Genomic DNA, 23,577 nt, shown 5'->3' with positions numbered 1-23,577 from the left:
CTGAGGCTGGATTTGAACCTTGGTCCTCCTGACTCCAGGTCCACCCTTCATTTTTGCAGTTGAGGTGACTGCAGAGAAAATACTTTTGTCACACAGCTTAGAAGTGGCAGAGCCAACGATGGAGATTGAAATACAGGGAGGAAGACTAGGACACTTCAGAGGCCCCTGAAAGGATTGGGGGAGACAAAAGTCAAGACATGCTATATTGAAATATCCTTGGTCCTGGTGGGGTCTGGTCCCCGCTTCTCCACCTTAGGAGATGAGTTATTTCTTGAAGAATGAACTTTTCCTCCAAGGAATGACTCCGTCAAGGCAGAGAACAGGATGTGGGAGTGGAGTGCATGCTGCTGTCCTATGGTGCCCTTTCTGCCCGTGCCTTAGGAGGGAGCTCTGGCTGTCCAGTTCAGGCTATGGCCACAGCCGGGAAGGAGGCGGGGTTGATGTTTGGGCAAGAGATGGCCACGGCTGCCTGCCTGGTGAGGCAGTTCCTGGCTCTCCCCCTGGCCCGGGGCCCCACCTCATCCACTCCCTAGAGACCATCTTTGGGAAGAGGATGACAATTTGTTCCATGCTAAGGGAGGGGAGCTTGGAATAACCCAAACATAAATAATCCCATACATCTGATTTTTTTTTTAAGTGGTTCATACAAAATGGGTGGAGGGAACTCTCTCACCCCTCCTCTCCAAACTTAATTAATCCTCCCCTGTGCAGGAAAGTCTTTGCCGGCTCATCCTTCCCCCCCCTCCCCTCCCCTCCCCTCCCCAACAAGGGCATCCAGATGTCTCGGTATCTAGAATGGACTCCTCCCCAGATATAGCTGCATATGGCTGTGAGTGTGGCATGGAGAGAAGGGAAGAGGGTGTGTATGGGAAGGGACGGGCTGGAAACTTAGAGAGAAGCCATGTATTGTGGAAAAATAAATGCCAGGCTACGGGCCAGGTTCAAAAGGAGAATGGGAGATCTGGGCCTTTCCAACAAGGGTAACCATATGGATTGGGGGAATCTGATTAAGTATAATGTGTGAGACTTCCTGCCTCCTGGAGGCACTTAGGTGGATAGCTGGGCCTGGAGTCAGGAAGACCTGAGTTCAAATGTGGCCTCAGACATTAGCTGTGTGACCCATGGCAAGTCACAAACCTTAGCCTCAGTTTACTCGACTGCAAAATGGTGATAATAGCCCCTACATCCCATGGTGGTTGTGAGGATCAAATGAGCACTAGGCACATTGCCTGGCACACAGAGGTCACTATATTATTTCTTTCTTTATTTATTTTTGAGCAGGGCAATGAGATTTAAGTGACTTGCCCAGGGTCACACAGCTAGTAAGTGTCAAATATCTGAGACCAGATTTGGACTGAGGTCCTTCTGAATCCAGGGCCAGTGCTTTATCTACTGTGCCACCTAGCTGCCCCCGAGGTCACTATAAATGCTTCTTCCCTTTCCCCTTCAATGGGAGAGCCTCCCTTTGCAGGCCTGTTGCTGGCATGTGTCGGGGTTCATTCCACTCATTCTGACAGTCACAAGAGTCTCTGGAGGAAGGGCTATCTGGTCACTTCTAAATATTAGAGAAGTGTTCCATAGGGAGTCGCCTGAGGCTATGTGACATCACATAGTAAGTGTCAAAGGTAGAATCTGAACCCAGGTTGCCTCGTACTCTCCTCTCTTCCAGCTTCCATCCCTTGCCCCTACTTCTACCCACTGGGACTAACCCTTTCTTCCATATGACAGCCCAAATGAGATACTTAAGAGTGGTGTCAGGTCCTATTTGTCCCCCTCCCCAAATATTGGCATTGAGGGAGAGAGTTGGTGGACATTCGGTGAGGTCCCCACAATCATTGAGCTCACAGCATGGCTGAGGATGAGCCATGACAACCAACTCTGGCATATCATAACATCCCCTGAGAAGTGCCTCAGAGAGGTGGAAGACAATGAGAAGTCTGAGGAGGAGGGAAGAGAATCAAGGAAGGTTTCCCAGAGAAGTTGGCACTCGAGTTGGCTTTTAAAGGATGGGCAGGATTTCAACAGGTCTTAAGATTTCAGTGCTATGTGACTTCACGTGAATCATCCCTTGCCAATGAGTGGGGGAGGAACCAGAGAGAATTTGGGACTCAAAATTAATATCTTTATAAAAAAAAACACACCACTTATGTGCTATAGACCCCAGTAACATTTGTACTGCCAAGGCATGTGTTTCATTTCTGTCCTACATTAATGATTATATCTGAGTCTATCTCCTAAAGCAGTTATATCCTCTCCTCCCTTTCAAATTATCCTGGCTCAACCTCACATTTCACCTAAGGCAGTCTTGTTGACTCCAGTCACTCCTTCTCAAAAGGGCCCCTCATTTGCCCCCCACCAAAAAAAAACCTGGCTCCAACCTTTGCCAGTTGTTATAGACTGTTCTATCCAATCTGGATGACTCCCCATTCTTGTTGGAGTCTCTGAGCCTTGTCACCCTGCCCTCTCCCAGCTCCGCCTCAGTTCACACTGTCTGCCATTCCTAGAGGGGCTTCCTTTGCTCCACTGGGTTTCTGTCTGTTAAAATCTTGAAGGCCCAGCCCAGGTGGTATCTACTCCCAGAGTCCTTCCCTAATGCCCCAGGTCAAGATGACCTCTGATTTTTCCTGGCACTTTGCCTGGTTCACTCTCTCCTTTGCCATGATCTCATTCTCCCTTGTCAAAATGGTGTAAATATCTTTATCCCTATTGGATTGTAGGCTCCTATGGAGCAGGGGGTCTGTGTATTCATCCCCGACCCTATCAGAGACCCTTCCTCATATATAGTAGGTACTTAAAAAGTGTCTGTTCAATGAATGATTGAAAACGGAGCGTTGCTTGCATTTGGATGCCTTGTGCCTGTGCTTTGACCTGCATCGTGCCACATCCAAATTGTTTCAATGTATTGTGCCATGTGAATATGTGCCTGGGGGAGGGAGAGGGAGTGTGTGTGTGTGTGTGTGTGTGTGTGTGTGTGTGTGTGTGTCCATCTGGAACCCTGCAAGCTAGAAGGCTGGAGGAGAAAAACTCAGGGTCCAGAGGGAGACCATGGGACAAGCAAAGGCCAGTCCTGGTCCCCATAGTTCCTGCCTCCTTCCAAAGGTTGGGCACAAGGGCAGAATGGGGAAGCCAATATGGCTCCTCTCTGCCCATGGCCCAGAAGGATTCCCCTGGAGCGCTCCCATCCTGGCCAGCATTACTGTGGAATGGATCTGGGACTCTAGTCCAGTGGGCTGGGTGTGGCCCTCTCCAGAGGTCAGGCAGGTAGCCTCAGCCTGGTGGTGGGGTCTGGGGACAATGCTTGGCCACCTCTTGGATGCGGGCATCTTCTTTGGGAGTCCAGGGCCGGGCATAGCCAGCATGGGGCAGCAGCAGCCGGTCCAGGGTCCCCTCGTAGTTGATGTGTCGCTGGGCAGCCACCAGGTACTCTGCTCGAGGGACCAACAAGGGGCAGGGACAGGCCCCGGGGGCCCAGAGAAACTCCCTTCGCTCTAGTGGGGTCCAATTCTTGTAAGTGTGTTGCACCTGAATGTCATAGCGGGTCTCTTCACCCACTCGGAGCCGTGCCAGGACCCGGGCCCGGAATACTGTGGGTATCAGCAATTGCACACTCAGGAACTGGGAGAGAAGTTTATCCAGCCTCCTTATTTGTTGAGACTTAGAGAAGGCAAGAGGACTCAGGGTAACCCAGCAAGTCAGCAGCAGAGACAAGGATAGAAAGCACCCAGGACAGGGGCTCCTTCCACTCATTTAGAATATTTTCAACCTGATGCATTCCCCAGCCCAAGCCCTTCATTTTACAGAAGGGGAAACTGACACCTGGGGTGGGATTTTTGTCCCAGGGTCACACAGTGAACCCAGTGGCATGACTAGAATTAGAACCCAGTTCTCCTGACTCCTAGTCCAAGGCTGATCTTTGGGCAGCAAAGGGGTGGAATAGGAGACAGTTTGATGCAAGAGAGACCACTAAATTTTGAATCGGTATTTGGGTTCAAATCTCTGCTCACTCCTTGTGTGACCTGGGGCAAGTTAACTTTAACCTTGTTTTCTTCTGTATAATAAAAGGGGTTGAACTAGCTGATGTCTAAGGTCCCTTTCAGCCATAAAGCCTATGGGATCTTTTAATCCAGGGGCCCCAAACCTCAAGGTGAAAGGAGAGAGGGTAGTTGGGGTGGGAATAGGAAGTAGAGGGAGGGGGAGATCTTACCAAAGTCGCTCCGGCAGTAATGAAGCAGACGCTGGGTCCGTCCCTTGGCACCTGGACATGGCTGGCAGGTCTCTACAGATGGCAATGAAGTAGTTGGGGGGAGGGGTCAAAGAGGGGCTTCCCTTCTCTCCTATTCAGGGGAAAGGGAGACCCACCTGTTTCAATGGGCTGCTCCTGATGTGGGGAGAATCTTGGAGAGGAGGGGCCTGGCCCAGTCCAGGCTGGGGCAGCCTCCTGGGGCCCCACCTCAACCTCCCGAGTCTGTGGCTGCCTTAGAGGACTCCTGTGGCTCTGAAGGGTATAATAGGCATCCCTTGGCAGCCAGAACTCAAACTCAATGCCTGGATTGGGCTCTTGGTAGAGAACCTAGGGGAGCAGAGAGGCTCAGATTCCCATTTATACCTTCTCCCGAGCACCAGCCTCTTCACTCTGGGGGCAGTTTCCCGGCTGTTTCCTCCCCAGATCATCACTATTCCCCACTTTTGACCAAATCAATCAACGAACAAACATTCTATGACCTGGGATCATACTATACAATCATGTTACAAAGAAAGAGAAAACAGTCCCAGCTCCCAAGGATCCCATGTTCTAGCTGATTCAAGGTCAGCACCATGGAGAGAGCCCCTGGTCTAGGAGTCAGAGCTGAATCCTGGGTTCAAGTCCTAACTTCCATTAATCACTGTGTGATCTTGGGTTTTCTGGGCTTGTTTCCCCATCTGTCCAATGAAGAGGTAGGGCTACATGGTTTGTAAATTCCATTCCTGAGAAGCAGATTAAAGGCCTGGGCTTGAATCCAAACTTTCAACACTTGCTGGCTGGCCAGACCTAGAGAATTCTCTGAGCTTCAGTCCCCTCAGCAGTTAACTGGATATAAGATCCCCTGTCCTGCCTTCCAGAGTGGTTCTGGCTGTGAGGCCGCCCCAAACCAGCAAATTTCAATAGAACTTTAAGATTTGAGAAGGAAAGTAGAAGAATCACCCCCATTTTAAGGCAAGTAATTGTTTTGGGTTTTTTGGGGGGGCAGGGCAATGAGGGTTAAGTGACTTGCCCAAGGTCACACAGCTAGTAAGTGTCAAGTGTCTGAGGCTGGATTTGAACTTAGGTCCTCCTGAATCCAGGGCCTGTGCTTTATCTACTGTGCCACCTAGCTGCCCTCACCTCCCATTTTATAGGTAAGGAAATTGAAGCAGAGGATTTAATCCAGGGTCCCAAAGGGTCTCACAAAGTATCTCCCTAAATGGTCATATTCTCTTCAGCTGATTATGCCCCACCAAGATATTGCTAAGTCTTTGAATATATTCAATATATAGCTCCTGCCATTAGACTACACTCCTTGAGAAAAGCGGCTGTCTTCTGTCTGTAGCCTCAGCTCAAAACAGTGACTAGCATATAGCTAGTAGGTGCTTAATCATTATTAGGTGGGGCAGCTAGGTGGCACAGTGGATAGAGCACCGCCCTGGAGTCAGGAGTTCCTGAGTTCAAATCCGGCCTCAGACACTTAACACTTACTAGCTGTGTGACCCTGGGCAAGTCACTTAACCCCAATTGCCTCACTAAAATTAAAAAGAAAAAGAAAAATCATTATTAGGTGACTGCCTGCCTGGATTTCTGACAAATGTAAGTAACAAAGCCCCTAGCTCCCACACAAGCACTCAAGGTAACAAATGGTTTCAAGTCCAGGACAACATTTATTTATCTCGCAGAAAATGCAACCATCCTGGGAGGGAAGGAGTGGAAGTATTATTGTCCCCATTTTGCCGATGAGGGAACTGAAGTAGTTTTTCAAAGACCACACAGTAAGTGGAGGAGGCAGGTATTAAACAGATCTCCCAATTCCAAATCTAAGGTTGTTTTTATGATTATCCACTGCCTCCTACAAGATTTCAGCTGACCCACAATAGTGGCATCTTTCATTAGAGCCTGTGGTGAGTCTATAGTAGCCCACAAATAACTTCCCAGGATTGGTTTCTACCCCTCACCCCAGATTTGCAATCACCTGCAAGTGGAGGTCTTCACCTGTGGGCCCAGCTGCCCACAGACTCTCATCGCGGTCATTGGTTCTGCTATAGTGAACCTGGGTCCCAGCCACCTGGAAGGTCCCTGGCCAGTCAATGGCCCAGTCCCCATTGAAGACATAGCGCCCATCGTTGCCCATTAGTGCTGGGTGGCAGGGGAGGGAAAAGAGTTCAAGGAGTTTGCTAGAACCAAGTTTCCCACCTCCAGTAGGATGCTAGGAGGCCAGAGGGAGGGAATGGGGTTAGTTTAGCCCTAGACTCTGGGCCAAGTCTGCTTCCTGGGAGTCCCTGTCAATTATGGAGAGCCCCACCCCACCCGAGGAGGTAATACTCCCAGACTTTCTCTTTACCCTCCACCCCAGCAGGGTCGGGAATCCCCAGGCTCCAGCAAGTGGGAGGCACTCCTGGCTCTCACCCAGATAATTGCGGCTCCGGTCAGTGACTCTGATGTGCCGGGCACCAATGGGAATAAGGGTCACATTCCAGTAGCCATATGATTGACCTAGTAGGAAACATGGAGACGGGGGAAGGCAAATGAGCCTCAAAGCCTTGACCTTGCTGCTCTCCCTCAAAAGCCATGAGTACACTTGCATTCAGGGTCCCAGGTATAGGGGCCTACACATTGGTGCATGGGTCACACAAGCTTGTGTGTGCAAGTGCACGAGGGAGCCTGCATGTGGATAAAGTGTGCAATGGGAAGAACTCTGTCCTGGCCATTAAGTCGTGACTGTCACTCACTATTTGAGCTTCCTCTCCCAGCAGGGCTTTCATTCATTTTCTATCAAATGGAGGAGGTGAATCTGATGGTCCCTCAGCTCTGACATCCCGTTTCTAAAGTCCCTTCATCCAGCTGTGACATTTTTATATCCCATAGTCCCCTCCTGCCCCTCTGACATTCTATGTTCCAAGGTCCCTTCTAACTTTGTCCTTCGCTCGGAAATTTTCTGTTCTGTGTCTGAAGGTCTCTCCTAGCTCTGACACCCAATGTTCTAAGGCCTCAGTTTCCCCATCTGTCAATTAAAGAGGTTCAATTAGATAAGGTCCCTTCTAATCTGAAATCTCTAATCCTTTGGACTCTGACACACTACGCCTAAAGGACTTTTTCCAGCTCTGATATTCTATGTTCCAGAAGCTAGAAGGGACAGATGGGATGGGCACAGGTCTGGGAACTCTGGGTCATGTAAAGCCTAGGTCAGCAAGGAGCATATAAGGGAAAAAAGAGGCAATTTGGGAGCCCAGAATGGAAGGAGTCACCCCTGCAGGGGGCAGTCACCAGAGGGTAGGGTGGCCTCACTGAAGACTCGCTGAACGAAGAGACAAGAGTTGTTCCTGCCGCCACATTGCCCACAGTGGTCCTCATGGGTCCCGGAGCCCAGGACCCCATCACAGCCTGCGGTCTGGGAGACATAGGTAGTGAAGGAAACCTAGCTCAGGGATGCCCCTTCCTTTTGTGCCCCACAAGGCTAGGGATTTCAGAGATAACCCCTCCCGCCCTGCCCTCATTGTGCCCATCCCAGGACACAGCCCGCCCCACCCCTCCACTTCCCCCTGCAGGGGTCAGTACTGAAGGCCAAAAAGGCTCCCTGGGCATTTGTGGCAGAGGCCAGGCTGAGTTGGGGAAAGAGACTCTCACAAGGCATCGGCCATTGATACAAAGCCCCTCAGAGTCTGGGCTGCAGGGGGTCCCATCCAGCACTCGTCCAAAGGTGTAGTAGAAAGTATGGCCCTCCGCCAAGCAGTTCAGGTCACACAAGTTGGGAGCTGGCAGAGAAGAGGATGAAAGGTGGGGAGAAGACCCCTAACTGCATCTTCCCAAATACCCTTCCCAAGAAGTTCTCTCTAGTCTGCTCTATCATTCCATATCCCCTTATCAATAAGGCCGAGGTCACAGGCTGAAGCCAGGTATGAATCAGCTTCACAAATTCCCTTCCCAATTCTTAGGAGTGGAGGACATAACCAGAGCTCCCTTCAGACTGAAGTCTCCCTGAGGGCAGGGCCAGGTTGCTCCTGTCTTCATTCCAAAGTTCCGGATGGTTACTCAGTTACCCACTCCCAGACTTGGGTAGCCCGCCCTAAGTTCCCTGGGCAGTGAGGCTCTGGGAGCAAGGAGGTACCAGTGTCCTAGTCTTGGGCACAACCACTCACCTCCATAGAAAGGAACCCACTGGTAGATGGCCTGGTCACCCAGAACAGGCCTGCTGTTGTAGAGGGCACACTGCAACTCCCTGAAGGGCATGGCACCAGAGGGGCATTCCTGCCAAGCAAAGCAGGGAGGGAAGGCTGTCACAGGGAAGAGAGGGGAGTGCCCTTGGGCTGAAAGGTCAGAGCCTGCTGGGGAGAAGGGGGAAGGGTTGGCACTGGGGAACTAGGGAAAGAGGATGCTTCCAAAGAGAACTGTGGAAAGGGAAGTTGAGGGGATCAGGAATGGATGGTGGGCAAGAACTTCACCAATGGCACCGAGAGACTCAAGGGAAGGGGGGAAGAAGAGGGCTTGTAGGCAACACTAAAAGAAATCTGGAGAAAAGTGTATCCTTTAAGGAACTGGAAATTGAGGGGACGCCCATCAATTCGGGAATAACTGAGCAAGTTATGTGAATACGATGGAATACTGCGGTGCTGGAAGGAAGCAAGAAGGGGCTGTTTTGCATGACTTCACATGTATAATTGATATATTGCTGGCCTTCTCGAGAGGTGGGGGAGGGGCCACATTTTAAAAAACTGAATGTTAAAGTATAATCTTTTTAAATAGGGGAAAAATAAGCAATGAAGGAGATGGTTTACAGGGACAAAGAGTATTTCGAGGATGTGTGTGAGATGTTTGCAAAACACACTTGGAGCTGTAATTGGTAGGAGGAGCCTCAGCATAGAATCTTCCTACAGAGAGTAGATGGAGTGTGTGGTGTCCCTGGAGGGGGCTGGAGGGGATGGGGAGGGGCTGTAGAGGGAAGAGCCATTAAAAATAGAATGTCAGAGCTGGGAGGGATCATCAGGCAGCACCTCCCTCATTTTACAGGAGAGTCAAGGGCAGAAAATGAGGTGTCCTGTTTGCCTCAAGTCATGTAACAGACCAGGAGAGCTGGGCCCTCTCCACTGTGGAGCAGACTTCTTCTCTTGGGGAACCCTATCTGGGCGGGGTTGATGAGCTGGAGGGAGGCACAGGGTGTCATCTTGGAATTGGAGGTAGCTGGAGGCTTTGGGAGAGAGGGGGACTCACAGGGAGCCTGCAAAGGCGGTACTGATGAGAGTCTCCCCCGCAGGCATGTTCCCGGGAAATCCTGCAGGCAGATTGGAGTGGGGTTTGGGGGGGTCAAAGGCTGTCAGGAAAGAAGCAGCAGTGCCTGCCCTATAACACCCTCCCCCTCACTTCCTGCATACATCGCTCCCAGCCTAACCCCGCATTCCAACGGGATTAAAGGGCTGTGCCCGGGATGGGGCGTGGGGGTGCTCAGTGCCCAGGCCTGCCCTGACACCCCCCACCCCCATCAATCCTTGCCTTCTCATCCTAAGCCCTGGGGGAGGTGGAGTTGGAGGGGAGGGCAAATGTCTCAGGTGCCCCCACCCCACTGAAGGAGATGCAGAGCTACTTGGGAAGACCCAATTCTCCAAGCTCCCATCCTTTCCCAGGCCTCCCATGGGGAGCACTCCTCCTTGGCTCTCCCTTCCCCATCTTCCTGAGGGTCTCACCGCATGCATCTCCGGTTGCGCACCGAGGCCCCCTGCCCGCAAGTGCTGGAGCAGCTGCTCCAGGCCCCCCAGGATGTCCACTCACTGGACCCAGACCTTCCCTACTTGGAGGAAGATGACTGTTAGATGGACCAGGTAGTCTCAGCTCCCAGCCTACAGGCACCCCTTTATGGGGTGGAGTCAGGAAAGGAGGTAAGAAGGTCCCCAGAGGCCCTGTCCCCCTAGGGGAGACCCCTCCCTCAGTCAACATGGCCCAACCCCAACCACTTCCTCTGCCCTAAGGGGAAGTGGGCAGCAATGGGGAGCTTCCCCAGCTCCTGGGAAGCAGCTCCAGGCTGCTGGGTGCCGTCCAGCCCTGGCCTGTTCAACCAGCTTCAGCCCCGGGCCCCAGGGAAGCTGGCCCTAAAGAGGAAAGGGGAGTGTGTGTAATTTTCTTAAGGGGTGGGACAAGTAGGGAAAATGATCTAGGGAGGGGCCCTAGAGACTGGTAGGATGTGAGGAGGTGAGGTGAGGAGGGAGGGCTCCTCAGGGCCCAGTAAAATTTTGGCTGTGAGGGAGGTTGCAAAGAGGACACTGGCCCCCCACACACTTCTCAGAAGACCCTAAAAATGCTGATTCTAACAAGAGCCCCTGACCACCCCCGGCTTGCTTCCCCATGGCCACTGCGTGGGCCAAATTCCATGGAGGGTAGAGGTTGGAGATGCGGGGGCCGAGTTTCTAAGGGCTGGAAAGGACCCATAAACAGAGAGAAGGCCAGCTTGTAACCTCTGGCAGAAATCCCCGCCACATTAACAAGGCAGGCGCAAGCGCGCAAGCACACACACACACACACACACACACACACACACACACACACACACACACACACACACAGAGTGAGCCTCCTCCCCCAAATGCAGCAGCTGACCCTCTCCACAAAGCCCTTCTACCCGCACTCCTGCCTCCTTTAGCACCAGACTGGGGTCTGTGGGTGAGGGGGTCCCTCAGTAACACACGAATCCTGCTCCGTGCATAGGAGGCTGCTATTCTCCCCACCCTCAAACAGCTTCACAAAGTCACTAGGGAGGAGCTCCATCCATCCCAGTAAGCAGCAGAGAGGATTGTAGGAAAGAGTTCAGGAAAGTGCCCTGGGACCTCAAACCCTGAAGCAGTCCCAGGACAGCCCTAGCTAGCTGGGCTGTCCTCTGCTGTCCCTTTCCCACTAGAGGCTTTGGGGGGTGGGCAGCAGATCCTGGAATGGGTGAGGACTAGGCCAGAGCAAGGCAGCTATAACCAGAGAGGTGGCTGGGGCTTCTGGAACAACTAGGATGTCAGACTCAGGCATGTTCCCTTTACCTGAGTCCTCCCTTCCAGACCACAGCATAGGTATATCCAGATCAGGAGCAGGACTGGTCGAGGCCTGGCCCTAAGGGTAGCAAAGGGCAGAGTTTAGGGGGCCCCAAGGGGCCAGGAGAAGGATCCTCTATCCAGCTCACCTTCCCAACTTAATAATATAAAGATGAATGCTAAAGTTTGTCTTTACCTATAATCGAGGAAAAAATACTACTACTAGTTAGCATATTAACATTTTAATTATTTTTTTTGTGGGGCAATTGGGGTTAAGTGACTTGCCCAGGGTCACACAGCTAGTAAGTGTTAAGTGTCTGAATCCAGGGCTGGTGCTCTATCCACTGCGCCACCTAGCTGCCCCTAGCATATAGTACTTTAAGGTTGGCAAAGCACCTTACATATAATATCTCATCTGGTCCTCACAAAAGCCTCTGCAGGTAGGTGCCCAATTTAAATTAAAATCATTAAAATTATCCCTATTTAGATAAAAATTGGAACTCAAAACTATAAATAAAAATGTTTATTACATTTAAAAAATTCATGAAAACAGATTCCCAGAAATCCTGGAAGATGTATATGAACTGATTCTAGGAAAAGTAAGCAGGAGAAGAGTTTATACAATGACTGTAAAAAAACTGTAGAAGAAAAATACATTGAAAAATTTAAGAACTCTGTGATCAATGCAGCCAATAATCACAATTACATATGACAGAGGATGAAGCATGCTTTCTGAATAGAAAGGTAATAGACTAGAGATAAACATATTCAGACCTGGAAAAAAATTATCCCTATTTAACTAATGAGGAAACTGAGGCTGAGAGACTTAACTGAGGTTAATTGACTTGCCCTGAGTTACACGATAAGAAAGTATCTAGGGAAGGATTTCGACTCAGGTTCAGCACTTTCCCATCATCCCCTTGTTTTTCCCCATCTCCTAATCTGCTTTTTTGTTGTTGTTGTTTCATTTCGGTCACAACCTGCTCTTTGTGACTCCATTTGGGGTTGGTTTGCCATTTTCTTCTCCAGCTCATTTTATAGATGAGGAAACTGAGGCCAACAGAGGTAAGTGACTTGCCCAGGGCCCTACTTCTTATTGTTGTTTGTCCTTCATTCTGGAAGAGGACCATGACATCAGAGTGATATCATGACTTGCAGTGAATTGGACTTAAGGGAGGAAGGGCTGTGCAAAATCACCAGCCTCACCCTCTCCTCCAGAGCCATCTGGGTCCAGTGGCAAGATATAGATCAGGACGATTGGAGAAGGCCCTTGGATGTTTGAGGCAATGGGGGTTAAATGACTTGCCCAGAGTCACATAGTTAGAAAGTGTCAAGTGTCTGAAGCAACATTTGAACTCAGGTCCTCCTGACCCCAGGGCTGGCACTCTATCCACTGTGCCACCTGACTACCCCCTAATTCACTACTCACTCTCTATATGGCCTTGGCAAAATCACTTCCTCTTTTCCTGCATCTGTTTCTGGGGAGGGGGGCTCCCTATCATTGGAGGTCTGCCATGAGAGTCTGAATGACACTTGCTGGACATGGGAGTCTTGTTCAGTTAGGCCTTGGACTAACTGCCCTCTGAGGTCCCTTTCAGCTCTGACCTGTGATTCTACAACCAAATGACCTCAGAGGCCTCTTCCAGCTAGCTCTGAGTGCCTCAGAACTACTTCCAGTATCTGTCTTTCCTTGGCTGGGTACGTTCCCTCCCCAGCATGAGCCAAAATCCCTCTTTAAGACAGCAGATGATTTTTGAGAACTGCCAAGTCAGGAAAATTCATCAGATGGCCGTGACAGTGATGGACTGCTCTGGGCTTAGCTAGGCTGGTCCTCCGGTTGAAAGAAGCTAAAGCGATCCCTGGCCTGTACTCCACACATTTCTTGGAGGTACTTGATAAATAATGAGTTTTTCCTTTTGTGATCTATGCTCCCTCCCAATGGACCATCTTTGTTCTATGTTCTAAGGTTCCTTTCAACTCTCAACAAGCATTTTACTAAGGGTCTACTATGTGCCAGGCACTGGGCACACAAAGATGAAAATGACACAGTCCTTACCCTCCAGAAGCTTAATTCTATTTGAGGAAACAACAATCATACATCTGTAGTATAAACAAAAGAAATATAAGGTAATTTAAGGGCTGAAGGCATCAGCAGCTGGGAGATGTTGTCAGAAAGGACTTCCTAGTGGTAGTCATGCATAAGTGGAAATTTTGAAGGAAATAAGAGATTCTAAGAGGTAGGGGTGAGGAAGGATGGCATTCCAGGTATGGGGTATGCAAAAGACCAGAGGTGGGAGCTGGATTGTGATGCGAGAGCAAAATAGCAAAGAAGGCTTCTCTGGCTGGCATGGTAGGTTGGAGCCAGGTAGGATGAGGCTTTAAAAACCAAACGGAGGAAAGGGGCGGCTAGGTGGCACAGTGGATTAAGCACTGGCCCTGGATTCAGGAGGACCTGAGTTCAAATCCGGCCTCAGACACTTGACACTTATTAGCTGTGTGACCCTGGGCAAGTCACTTAACCCCCCCATTGCCCCACAAAAACAACAACAACAACAACAACAAATGGAGCAGGGCAGCTAGGTGGCACAGTGGATAAAGCACTGGTCCTGAATTCAGAAGGACCTGAGTTCAAATCCGGCCTCAGACACTTGACTCTAGCTGTGTGACCCTGGGCAAGTCACTTAATCCTCATTGTCGCTGGAAAAAAAACAAACAAAAAACCCAGAGGAATTCAAAAGATAATCAGGAGCCACTGGCATTTATTGAGGAGGGGAGTGGCAGGGATAGACTAGAGCTTTTGAAAAGTCAAGTTAGCAGCTGGGTAAAGGAGGGGTTGAAGTGAGAAGAGACAAGACTGGGAGGAACAATCAGATGACATGGCATGGTGTTTGGAGGGCCACCTTCCACCCTCAGTCAGCATCACAGATTTAGGGATGAAGGAAATCATCTAATCCAACTCACATTTTTCAAGATTAAATGGCAGGGGCAGCTAGGTGGCGCAGTGGATAGAGCCCCAGCCCTGGAGTCAGGAGGACCTGAGTTCAAATCCGGCCTCAGACATTTACTAGCTTGGGTAAGTCACTTAACTCCTCCCCCCCCCAAAAAAAGATGAAAAATAATTAAATGTCAGAGCTAGGATTTGGACCAAAGTCTATTGACTCCAAATCCGGCACTCTTCCCACTATGCGACACTGACTGCAGGGTTCAAGTCTTCCCTGTCTGTTCCCTGGGCAACCCTTGTGTTGTTCACTCATTTTCAGTTATGTCCAACTCTTCATGAACCCATTTGGGGTTTTCCAAGACATTAGAGTGGCTTGTTATCTCCAGCTCATTTGTCAGATGAAGAAACTGAGGCCAACGGGGTTAAGTGACTTGCCCAGGGTCATAGCTAGCATATGTCTGAAACCAGATTTGAATTTGGGGCTTCCTGACTCCAGGCATGGTGCTCTGTCCACCTCGCTGTCCCTGGTCAGGAGATCTAGCTTCAAATCATGGCTCCAGTATGTACTACCTGAAAGACCATGGGGGGAGTCACTTTACCTCTCCTAGGCTCAGTTTCCCCATCAGCAAAATGAGAAGGGTAGGGTGGCAGCGGGGGGGGGGGGTCTTGCTGGTCTCTCTCTATAAAGTCCCAGCTATAACATCTATGAACTGAGGCTAGAGGGGAAAGATTATGATGATCCTGGGAACTGGTTAATTTCACAAACACTCATCAAGCATCTACAGTGGGGCAGGAATTGCACCAAGACATTCCATCTCTCGGCTGTAGCCATCTTCTCTGGCTGTCCCCATGCCTGGAATGCTCTTCCTCCTCTGCTCTGGACTGCTGACCTCCCTGGCTTCCTTTAAATCCCAACTAAAGTCCCACATTCTACAGGAAGCCTTCTCCAACCCCTCTTAATTCCAGTGCCTTTCCTCTACTCATTATTTCCTGTTGATCCTGCATACAGATTTGTTTGCACATTGTCTCCATCATTATATTGCTTTCTTTTGCCTCTTTTTGTATCCCCAGTGCTTAGCACAGTGCTCTGTACTTAGCAGGTGCTTAATAAATGTTTACTGATTGATTAATTACAAAAACAAAAGTGAAAATCCCTGCCCCCAATCTGCCAGACTTGAAGTTGGGAACATCTGGGTTTGAAGTTTACCTCATACATTTACTAGCAGGGCGATTCACTTATTCTTCTCTCTGAGACTGTTTCCTCATCTGCAAAATGGATACAATAGGGGGCGGCTAGGGGGCGCAGTGGATAAAGCACCGGCCCTGGAGTCAGGAGTACCTGAGTTCAAATCCGGCCTCAGACACTTAACACTTACTAGCTGTGTGACCCTGGGCAAGTCACTTAACCCCAATTGCCTCACTAAAAAAAAAAATTAATGAAAAAAAAATGGATACAATAATAGCACCTACTTCACAGGGTTCCTATAATGGCTATTGCAAGGACCAAGCGAGATCATGTATGGAAAGCACTTTGAAAACTTTCAAGTTCTATATGGATGGGAACAATTATTATTGCCCCCATCTTCATTCAGCTAAGGGATACTTGATGTAGGGAGATCAGTAAATGCAGGATCAAGGAAGGATGTTTGAGAAAGAAGAGAGGCTGGGCTCCAGGGCAGTATATACAGGGACTTGAGCCTTGGGGGAGCCCCAGAGTAATGCCCCCCCTGACACACAGAGAGGGTTTTTGTTCTCTGACCTGGGTATCAACATCCCCATACAATCTGTGATTTTGACTACATGAACTCACAAAGGTCTCCTAGCCTGCTTCATTTTTCTCATCTGTCAAACAGTCCCCCTAGGGGAAGGGGGCAGCACCTAGCCCTCATCAGCCACACCCTCATCCTCACTCTGACCCCCTCCATACTTCCCACCCCCTCCTGGCTCCCATATACCAGCACCCCTTAACTCTTTATCTCTGAATACAGGCCTGTCCTGGATCTGATGTGGGCAGGAAAATAAACAGCTGCCTAAATCTCTTGGTGGGGAGAATGCTTGGATGGGAGGGAAATCAGGATTGGGGAGGACTCCCTTGATGGGGAGGTCAGTGGGCAGTGCCTGCCCAAGCTTAGCAGCACACACTGGGCTCCTTTGGGCAACTCGGGACTAGGTCTGGGGGCTACATCCATGTTCCCCCCCCCAAATTGTATCCATGCTTACAATCCTACTCCCCAGTAAGCACCAACACCCCCCCCACATGACCATAAAAACCCCAGCTATCAAGGGCACCAACAGATCACAGAAACATAGCACATGGACCTTAGAGTCCAATCCTGTCATGTGACAGATGGGAAATCTGAGTCCCCGAGATGGAAAGTGACTTGTCCAAAGTCACACAGTGAGCAAGTGGCACCAGGCTTGCCCTCTCCCCTAAGAAATCCACAAGCAACTGGGCCTAACACATGGGAGGCCCCGGGGGCATCCCTTCTCTCCTCTTTTTCTATGGACTCAGTCCTGACTCTCAGGGACTGGGATTGTTGATTGTGGGAAGGATCTCGAAGTAATGAGGCAGGGTTGTGTAATGGAAAGAACTCTGGTTTTGTCCTCAGGAGACCTGGCCTCCCTGGGGACTAAGTCACTTCCACCCGCTCTGCCTCAGTTGGGCCTGCTATAATAGAAGGAGTTAGGTGACCTCTTAATAAGGTCATTTCCAGCTCTTAACATCCCCCGAAGCTACGCAAAGAAGGTAGTTTGGCTCTGAAAGCATCCTTTGGAAAAATAACCCACCGAGCCTTGGGCCAGGCCAAGGTGGGGGTAGGGGAGGGGAGGCCAGGGGAGGAATGAGCTTGGATTGGTGTATGACGATTTGAACACCCACAGAGAATCCCCAGGGGAGGGGAGGCAAGACTCTGGAAGGAGGAGTGGGGGAAGGGGCAGGGAGAGATTACCCATATATACTCCTGGCTGGGTGCCTGACTTTTAGCCAAAAGAGACACTGGCCTGGGAATTCCTGGGTTCTCCTTGCTTTTCGTGCCTCTGGTCCCAAGTTCCTACTCCTCAGAACCTCCTGGTTCTAGATGAATAAGAGAACCCACCATCCCAATTCCTCCAAAAGGAAGGGAAGTTAGTTGTTTTTAAAAGTGTTTCAGAACTTGTAGGAAAATGCTGGTGATATCCCCTGGTGGGGCCAGGGGTTTAACCTGGAATCTGGAGAGAGGAGGATAGGCTGACCCCTCAGGGAAGGTTTTGATAGTTTAGGAAGGAAGGGCTTAGAGAAAAGGAGAGTAAAGGTGGGTGATGGAAAAAAACGAGGGGGATGGAGCAGGAAGCTTAGGTTTGGTTCCTGAGCCAGCTGAAGGAACAAATTAGGGGGAACTGCCACTCTATCCCTAATCTAACCCTCTTCCTGCTTCCCAGCACAATTTTTAGGGGGGTGGTTAGAGAGGAGAGAGTTAATTGTTTCATAAAAGTATTTTATTATTTTCCAACATTTGTTTTTATAAGATTTCTAGTTTCAATTTTTTTCTCCCTCCCCCCTCCCCAAGACAGCTAGCAATCCGATATAGGTTGTATATTGTTAAGAGAAAAAACTTGGAGGGGTGAGACCTGGGTCTAGTTTGGAATCTTCCACTAGGCAGATGTGTGACTTTGAGCAAGTCCCTTTTTCATCCATCTGAGCCTCATTTTCCCATCTTGAAGATGAGGAGGTTGGGCTAAATGACCTCAAAGATCCCTTTCACCTCTGACATTCTCTTTTAAAGTCCTTTCCAGCTCAGCCACTCTGTGATCTAACTTCTGTAGTCCTTCTCTCCCCCCACCTCCCCCGCAGCTGTGAAGTTCCCTAGACACCCCTTTTTTCGTGGAGAGTTTGCGGACACAGGCTATTTCCCAAAGCTTTTTTGGAAGGAGTTTGGGGGAGTGGGGAGGGCCGGGGTTCAGCACACTGTTGGGGGTAAGGGAAAGGGGAATGGTCCCCAACCCCATCTTTCCCTGGTGGGAGGAGGGAGGGCGGCCTTAAAAAGTCCAGGGACTTACCAGAGCTTCCCAGTTGGGTGTTCAACCCGAGCCTCGTGGGTCCCCGCGGGAGGTGGCATCTGGGGAGGGGGGCGCGGTCGCGCGTGGAGCTGGGTGGGCCACCTCTCCCTAACCTGGCCCAAGTCTCTGAGAAGTTCTCCTGGCCGGGACTGGCGGACTGTGGGGTGCTGCCCGAGCAGCGGCCCCTCCCACCCCGGGCCGGCGGGAGGAGGGAGGCGGGGGCGCCTTCGGGGCCCCGCGCCCTCCTAGGCCCCCACCCCTTCCACCCCACCCAGGTCCCATTAACCCCTCCAAGCTCATCTTGAGACTGTGGGACTCTTGGCTCTGCTTAGCGGAGCTGCCAGGCATCTTAGGGGTTAAACATATGGGGTGTCGAGGAGGTGGGAAGGAGGAGTGCGTTCTCCTGGGCTCTGGGGCAGGGGATTGCTCTGGCAGGTGCGGCGCTGTGGGCACTGGGGTCTCCCCCAGCGGGGGAGCAGCTTCAGCCAGAAGACCACCCCCTCCCCCAACGGCTCGGCCGGGCGGGGAGGGGCGGGGTCGGATTGCCCTTCGGAGTTCGCTCTCTCTGGGTTCCCGGAACCCGAGAGCCGGAGCTAGGGGTGGGGTGGGTTGGGGTGGGTGGGAAGGGGGACAACAGAGGGACATGGGGGCAGGGTGAGGACTCATTCTCGCCGACTGCCCCGCCTCCCAGGGGCCGGAGCCACAGTAGGGGCCCCAGGAGACCTGGAGCCCCAGTCTGCCGGGCCGTAAAGTGACCTTGGGTATCTCCACTGTCCCGGGAAGGGAGGGGAGGGGGCGGGGCGAAGGAAGGAGCCGTCAGAGCCTCTCCCCTCTTCTCTCCTCCCCCTCCCTTCTTCCAATCTCATTTTCACTCCCCCCGCCCCATTACCATCTCCATCCTCTTCTCTTCACCGCCCCCCACCCCGCCCCGGGCGTTGCTATTTCTGCTACTCCTGCTCAGGCCCGGGAAATGTGAGCGCGGGGTGCGGTGCTCCCAGGGGGGGAGGAGAGAAGGAGAAAGGGAAGGGTGAGGCCAAGCTCGCCCCCGCTCCTGGAACTCTGAGCGCTCAGGGTCCGCAAAAAGGGCCCTGAAGATCGTCGAGTGGTCTGGGCTCTTCGTTTTACAGATCGAGAAACTGAGGTCCAGAGCAAGAAGCCCAGCTTGACTGGCTCTATCGAGAGGTCCTCCTTCCTACAACGTCCTCCCCTCCGGACATTCTGCCCATCCCCAGGAATGCCCCGGACACCTGGGTCCACAGAGCTGAACCCCTGACCCCAACCAGCTACTTACTAGACCTCCCCTGCTCCGCCCTCGGACACCTGAGTCCCCAGTCTTAATACAGGGACCGGGTAGGCCAAAGCAAGTAGACTCTCCCAACACTCCGGCCCAGGGGTGTCCCTGGAGGACCGGGGACCTCAGGATGCCGCTTCCAGCAGCAGACAAAGGGGTTAACTGAGCGGGTGGGAGACTGCAGAGAGGAGGGAACACTACACAGCGACCCCTGCCGGGAATAGCCCTGGTCATTGAGCTAATAGCGCTAGGGGTCGGGGTGGGGTCGGGGGATAGGGGGATAGGGGGGCGGGTCAGAGGAGGGAAAGAAGCAGCCGTGAGAGAGCTGGGGACCCGGGCTGGAGCCACGCTAGGAGCCTTGCCCTCCCCCGGGGCTGGGTAAACAAGGAGATCGCATGTCACAGGCGCGTTCCAGGGCGCTGCCGTCATGGGGTTGCAGGGTAGTAGAAGGAGGCCTCGAAGATTGGGGAACCCTCTCCTAGCCCTAGATCACCAGTACCATCTCTTAAGCTTCCCTCTCCTGCTCCAGATCCCCGTCCTTGTCCCGGAACTCTCTTGGACCCCTCCCTTGTACAATTTGTAGGTCCCTCTCCCTTTCCCAAACCCCTTTCCTGTCCCCTGGGGCCCCAGGCTCACCCTGAACCGTGCCTCTCCTTCTGCTCCAGGGCTCCCATCCCTGCCTCCTTAGGGAGGAGGATTCAACAGGGGAGGAAGAAAATACAAGACGAAGGGACAGTCGGGAAGCAAGGAAAAGGCTTTTGAAGGGACTTAAAGAAGGAAAGGTGATGGGCTGAGTAGGAAATTGAGCAGGAGCCCCTAGGAATAGGGACTGAGGAGAGAAGCCTTAGGGGACAGAGGGAGAGGGTGTGCAGTCACCTGCTCTCACAGTCCTGATGTGAGAACAGGCCCTGGCCTGGGACCTCAGACACCCGGGTTCTAGGGCTGTCTTTGTCAGTGGAATCAAAGAATGCTAGAATTAGGGAGGACCTTACTGATGGTGGCAGGTGGAAGGAATCCTTAGGACTCAAGATATCAGGGACTTTAGAATAATCATTATGTAACACCATCTGTCATATATATGTCATGGGGAAAATAGGGTAATGGGTAAGGGGTAGGGGTTTGGGGTCCTTAGGAATTCCTCTTTAAAGAATTACACCCTCTTGCACACAAAAGCAGTTAGAATAAGATAATAGTTTATTTCGGGGCTGAGGAAGGGAAGGGGAAGGGAAGGGAAACCATGAAAGAAATCCTTATATTTCTCATGGGGAGAAAGGCATGGTACAGAGAGAGTGGCTCTGAGATACCAATCTCCTCGAGCAGGAGACTGGCAGGTACTTTTTTTGGGGGGGGGGCAGGGAATGGGGGTTAAGTGACTTGCCCAGGGTCACACAGCTAGTAAGTGTCAAGTGTCTGAGACCGGATTTGAACTCAGGTCCTCCTGACTCCAGGGCCGGTGCTCTATCCACTGTGCCATCTAGCTGCCCCTGGCAGGTACTTTTATAGAGGACTGATGGGGGTGACCATCTGACTGTGGAAAATTCCTTTAGTCAGGGAGGACCATCCCCCACTGGTGGTGGCTGGGGGAATTGGGTGAGGGGTGGCTGCAGATCTCTCAAGCCATCTCCTCAGGACACAAAGGAAGCAGCCATACCTAATCTCAACTAGAATGAAGGGTGGGGATCCCGGAGCTAGCTCAGTCCGATCTGTCTAGTTTCTCAAGGAGAAGGTTCTTTGATGTGCCCCAGAGAAATTCTGGGGTGCTATAGGCCCATTATATAGATATATACATATACATATATACACATATATACATACACACACACACACATATATATATTTCCTCATTGGGTCCTCAAAACAATTCTGTGAGGGAGGTTCCATTATCATCCCCATTTTACAGATGAGGACACTGAGGCTCAGGGAAGTTGGGATTTGCCAATTGGCACAATAGTAAATGTCAGTTCCTGGTCTTAAATCACATCGCTTTACAAAAAAAAAGAGAGAGAGACAGAGAGAGAGAGACAGACAGACAGACAGACAGACACACACACACACACACACACACACACACACACAGGACCTCATTTAGTCCAACTTCCTCATTTCATAGATAGGTCACAACTCAGAGATATAAAAGGACGCATCCATGGTCACAGAGGAGCAAAGAAATGGCAGAAAATGAAGACCCAGACCTCTAGATTCACCCCTCCCCTGTTCCTGCCCACTGGGTTGGGGATTGCTGCTGAGGACAATGGGTATGGACGAGTAAAAATGCTTTGGCTTCCCTGCAAAGCTGAGGGCTCTCAGACGATGCCCTTGACCCTCCTCCCAGCTCCTTTTGCCTCTCTTCCCTCCCCCCCCTCCCCGTTCCCCCGACCTATCCTGTGTTTCTTATCTACCTTTTTCCCACCAAAATCTCCACTTGATCAAACTCTGTTGACAGAAACTCTACCAGTGGTCCCCAAATATTGTAGGCCTGAGAGCCATTAGGGGGCACTGCTTACCCACTGAGATCACTCTGGGAGCTTATGTAAAGTTGGAAACTGGTCTTTTCCATCCGTGGAAGTGCCCAGCCCCTGGATCCTCCATTGCATCATTGGCTTTTACTTTTTATTTCTCTGAAAATTTGGATTCTACCATTTACTTGCTTCATAACCTTGGTCAAACCCTGTATGTAAAATAAGTGGGCTGAGCTAGGTGACCTCAAAAGCCTCTTCTAGCTCCAATTCCAGTTCTAAAGCTGGAGGGAAATCAGGGAGTGGGCTAAGGAGAAGGCCTGTGCTCCACGGTGTTGGGCAGGTTCAGAGTGGTGAAGCATCTGTTATATACCGGGCACTGCGTTCAAAATAAAGACAAAAGCAGTCACTGGGTGGCTATGGAAGAGACAACACATACAATTTCTCTCTCTCTCTTTTTTTTTTTAGGCAATGAGGTTACGTGACTTGCCCAGGGTCACACAGCTAGTAAGTGTCTGAGGCCAGATTCAAACTCAGGTCCTCCTGACTCCAAAACTGATACTCTATCCACTGCACCACCTAGCTGCCCAACGCATACCCTTTTCTGCAAACTTCTGCCCCAAATGAGGAAGGCCTTCCTCGGGATCAGGCTGATCCCACCTGGAGGGGGTAGCATTGATTGGTTCCCCAGTTCCCCATAACCTCACTGGCAGTCAAAGGATTTAGAGCTGAGGATCATCTGGTATGGTGCCCTCCTTTTACAGGTAAGGAAACAGAGGCCCAGAAAGGAAGCTTTGTAATCAAAGCCCAAATGTAGATAGACCTAGGTCCTCTGGCTTTAGAGGATGTTAAGTGGCTTATGGGATAGAATGTTAGAGCTAGAGTCAAGAAGACTTGAATTCAAATCCTGAGGGGAACACTTTCCAAGCTGTTATTACCCTAGAAGTCATTTAACCTTTCTGTGCCTCAGTTTTCTCAACTGCCAAATGGAGGGATTGGACAAAACAGCTTCTAAGGTCCCTCCCCCCAGTTCTAAATCTATGATCCCTTGAAGTCCATACCCCAGTCTTCCATTCGAGGTCACCAAGCTGCCTAGTTAGCTTAGTCCATGGGCATCTTTCCAATCCCTCTCTTCCAGATATAGTGAGCTTTCACTTCTATAGGGCTCCAGGGTTTATCTTCCTTACAAGCAGCCCGATGATGTTCACAGTGTAAGTGTTAATGTCCCCATTTGACAGATGGGGAAGCTGAGGGAAGAAAGAAATGACCTGCCTTCCTCTCTGGCATAAAATAATAAGCATGGGCCCCAGGGAAGTCTTTCAGAGCAGGTTTCTCCATCCCTCCCTCGGCTGACCCTTCATGCAACCTAGCTTTGAGTCACAGAATGGGAACCCTGCATATTCCTAGGTATCACTTGGAGACTGAATGAGCAGCCATTCCCAATATCCTCACTGGCTGGGGCTAGCAGAGGATCTGAAGGTTCAGGGCTCACCATCCCCTCACCCCCACGGGGAATGGGGTGTCAGGGCACATCTCAAAGCCCTAGGAAAAAGAGAAGAGGGCTCCCTCTAGCCCAAGTGATCCTACTCTTTACCAAGCACCTAACCATACCCACTTCTCAGATG

General features: G+C 51.0%; 1 protein-coding gene across 3 annotated transcripts; it reads right to left on the bottom strand.

Annotated features, from left to right (window-relative positions):
- Positions 1 to 2,353: 2,353 nt before the first annotated feature.
- Positions 2,354 to 18,376, bottom strand: ADAMTSL5 (ADAMTS like 5). Of its 3 annotated transcripts, none has more exons than XM_043977537.1 (12): positions 18,206 to 18,376; positions 11,239 to 11,308; positions 9,904 to 10,004; positions 9,434 to 9,494; positions 8,365 to 8,473; positions 7,853 to 7,980; positions 7,493 to 7,616; positions 6,635 to 6,721; positions 6,201 to 6,364; positions 4,360 to 4,570; positions 4,205 to 4,276; positions 2,354 to 3,584 (listed from the first exon to the last, which is right to left on the bottom strand). In XM_043977537.1, exons 1-12 carry the CDS (start codon positions 18,262 to 18,264, stop codon positions 3,268 to 3,270), a joined length of 1,503 nt encoding a protein of 500 aa, XP_043833472.1. In that variant the 5' UTR covers positions 18,265 to 18,376; the 3' UTR covers positions 2,354 to 3,267. The 3 variants fall into 3 exon arrangements, with proteins under 3 accessions (XP_043833472.1, XP_043833483.1, XP_043833487.1); XM_043977548.1 differs by having other exon boundaries at positions 9,904 to 10,007; positions 18,206 to 18,264; XM_043977552.1 differs by having other exon boundaries at positions 3,521 to 3,654.
- Positions 18,377 to 23,577: the final 5,201 nt, after the last annotated feature.

Source organism: Dromiciops gliroides, chromosome 1 (genome assembly GCF_019393635.1).
Source record: "Dromiciops gliroides isolate mDroGli1 chromosome 1, mDroGli1.pri, whole genome shotgun sequence".
Lineage (NCBI taxonomy): Eukaryota > Metazoa > Chordata > Mammalia > Microbiotheria > Microbiotheriidae > Dromiciops > Dromiciops gliroides.
Note: the sequence above shows the minus strand (reverse complement) of the source record. Positions and strands in the feature narration are given on the sequence as shown.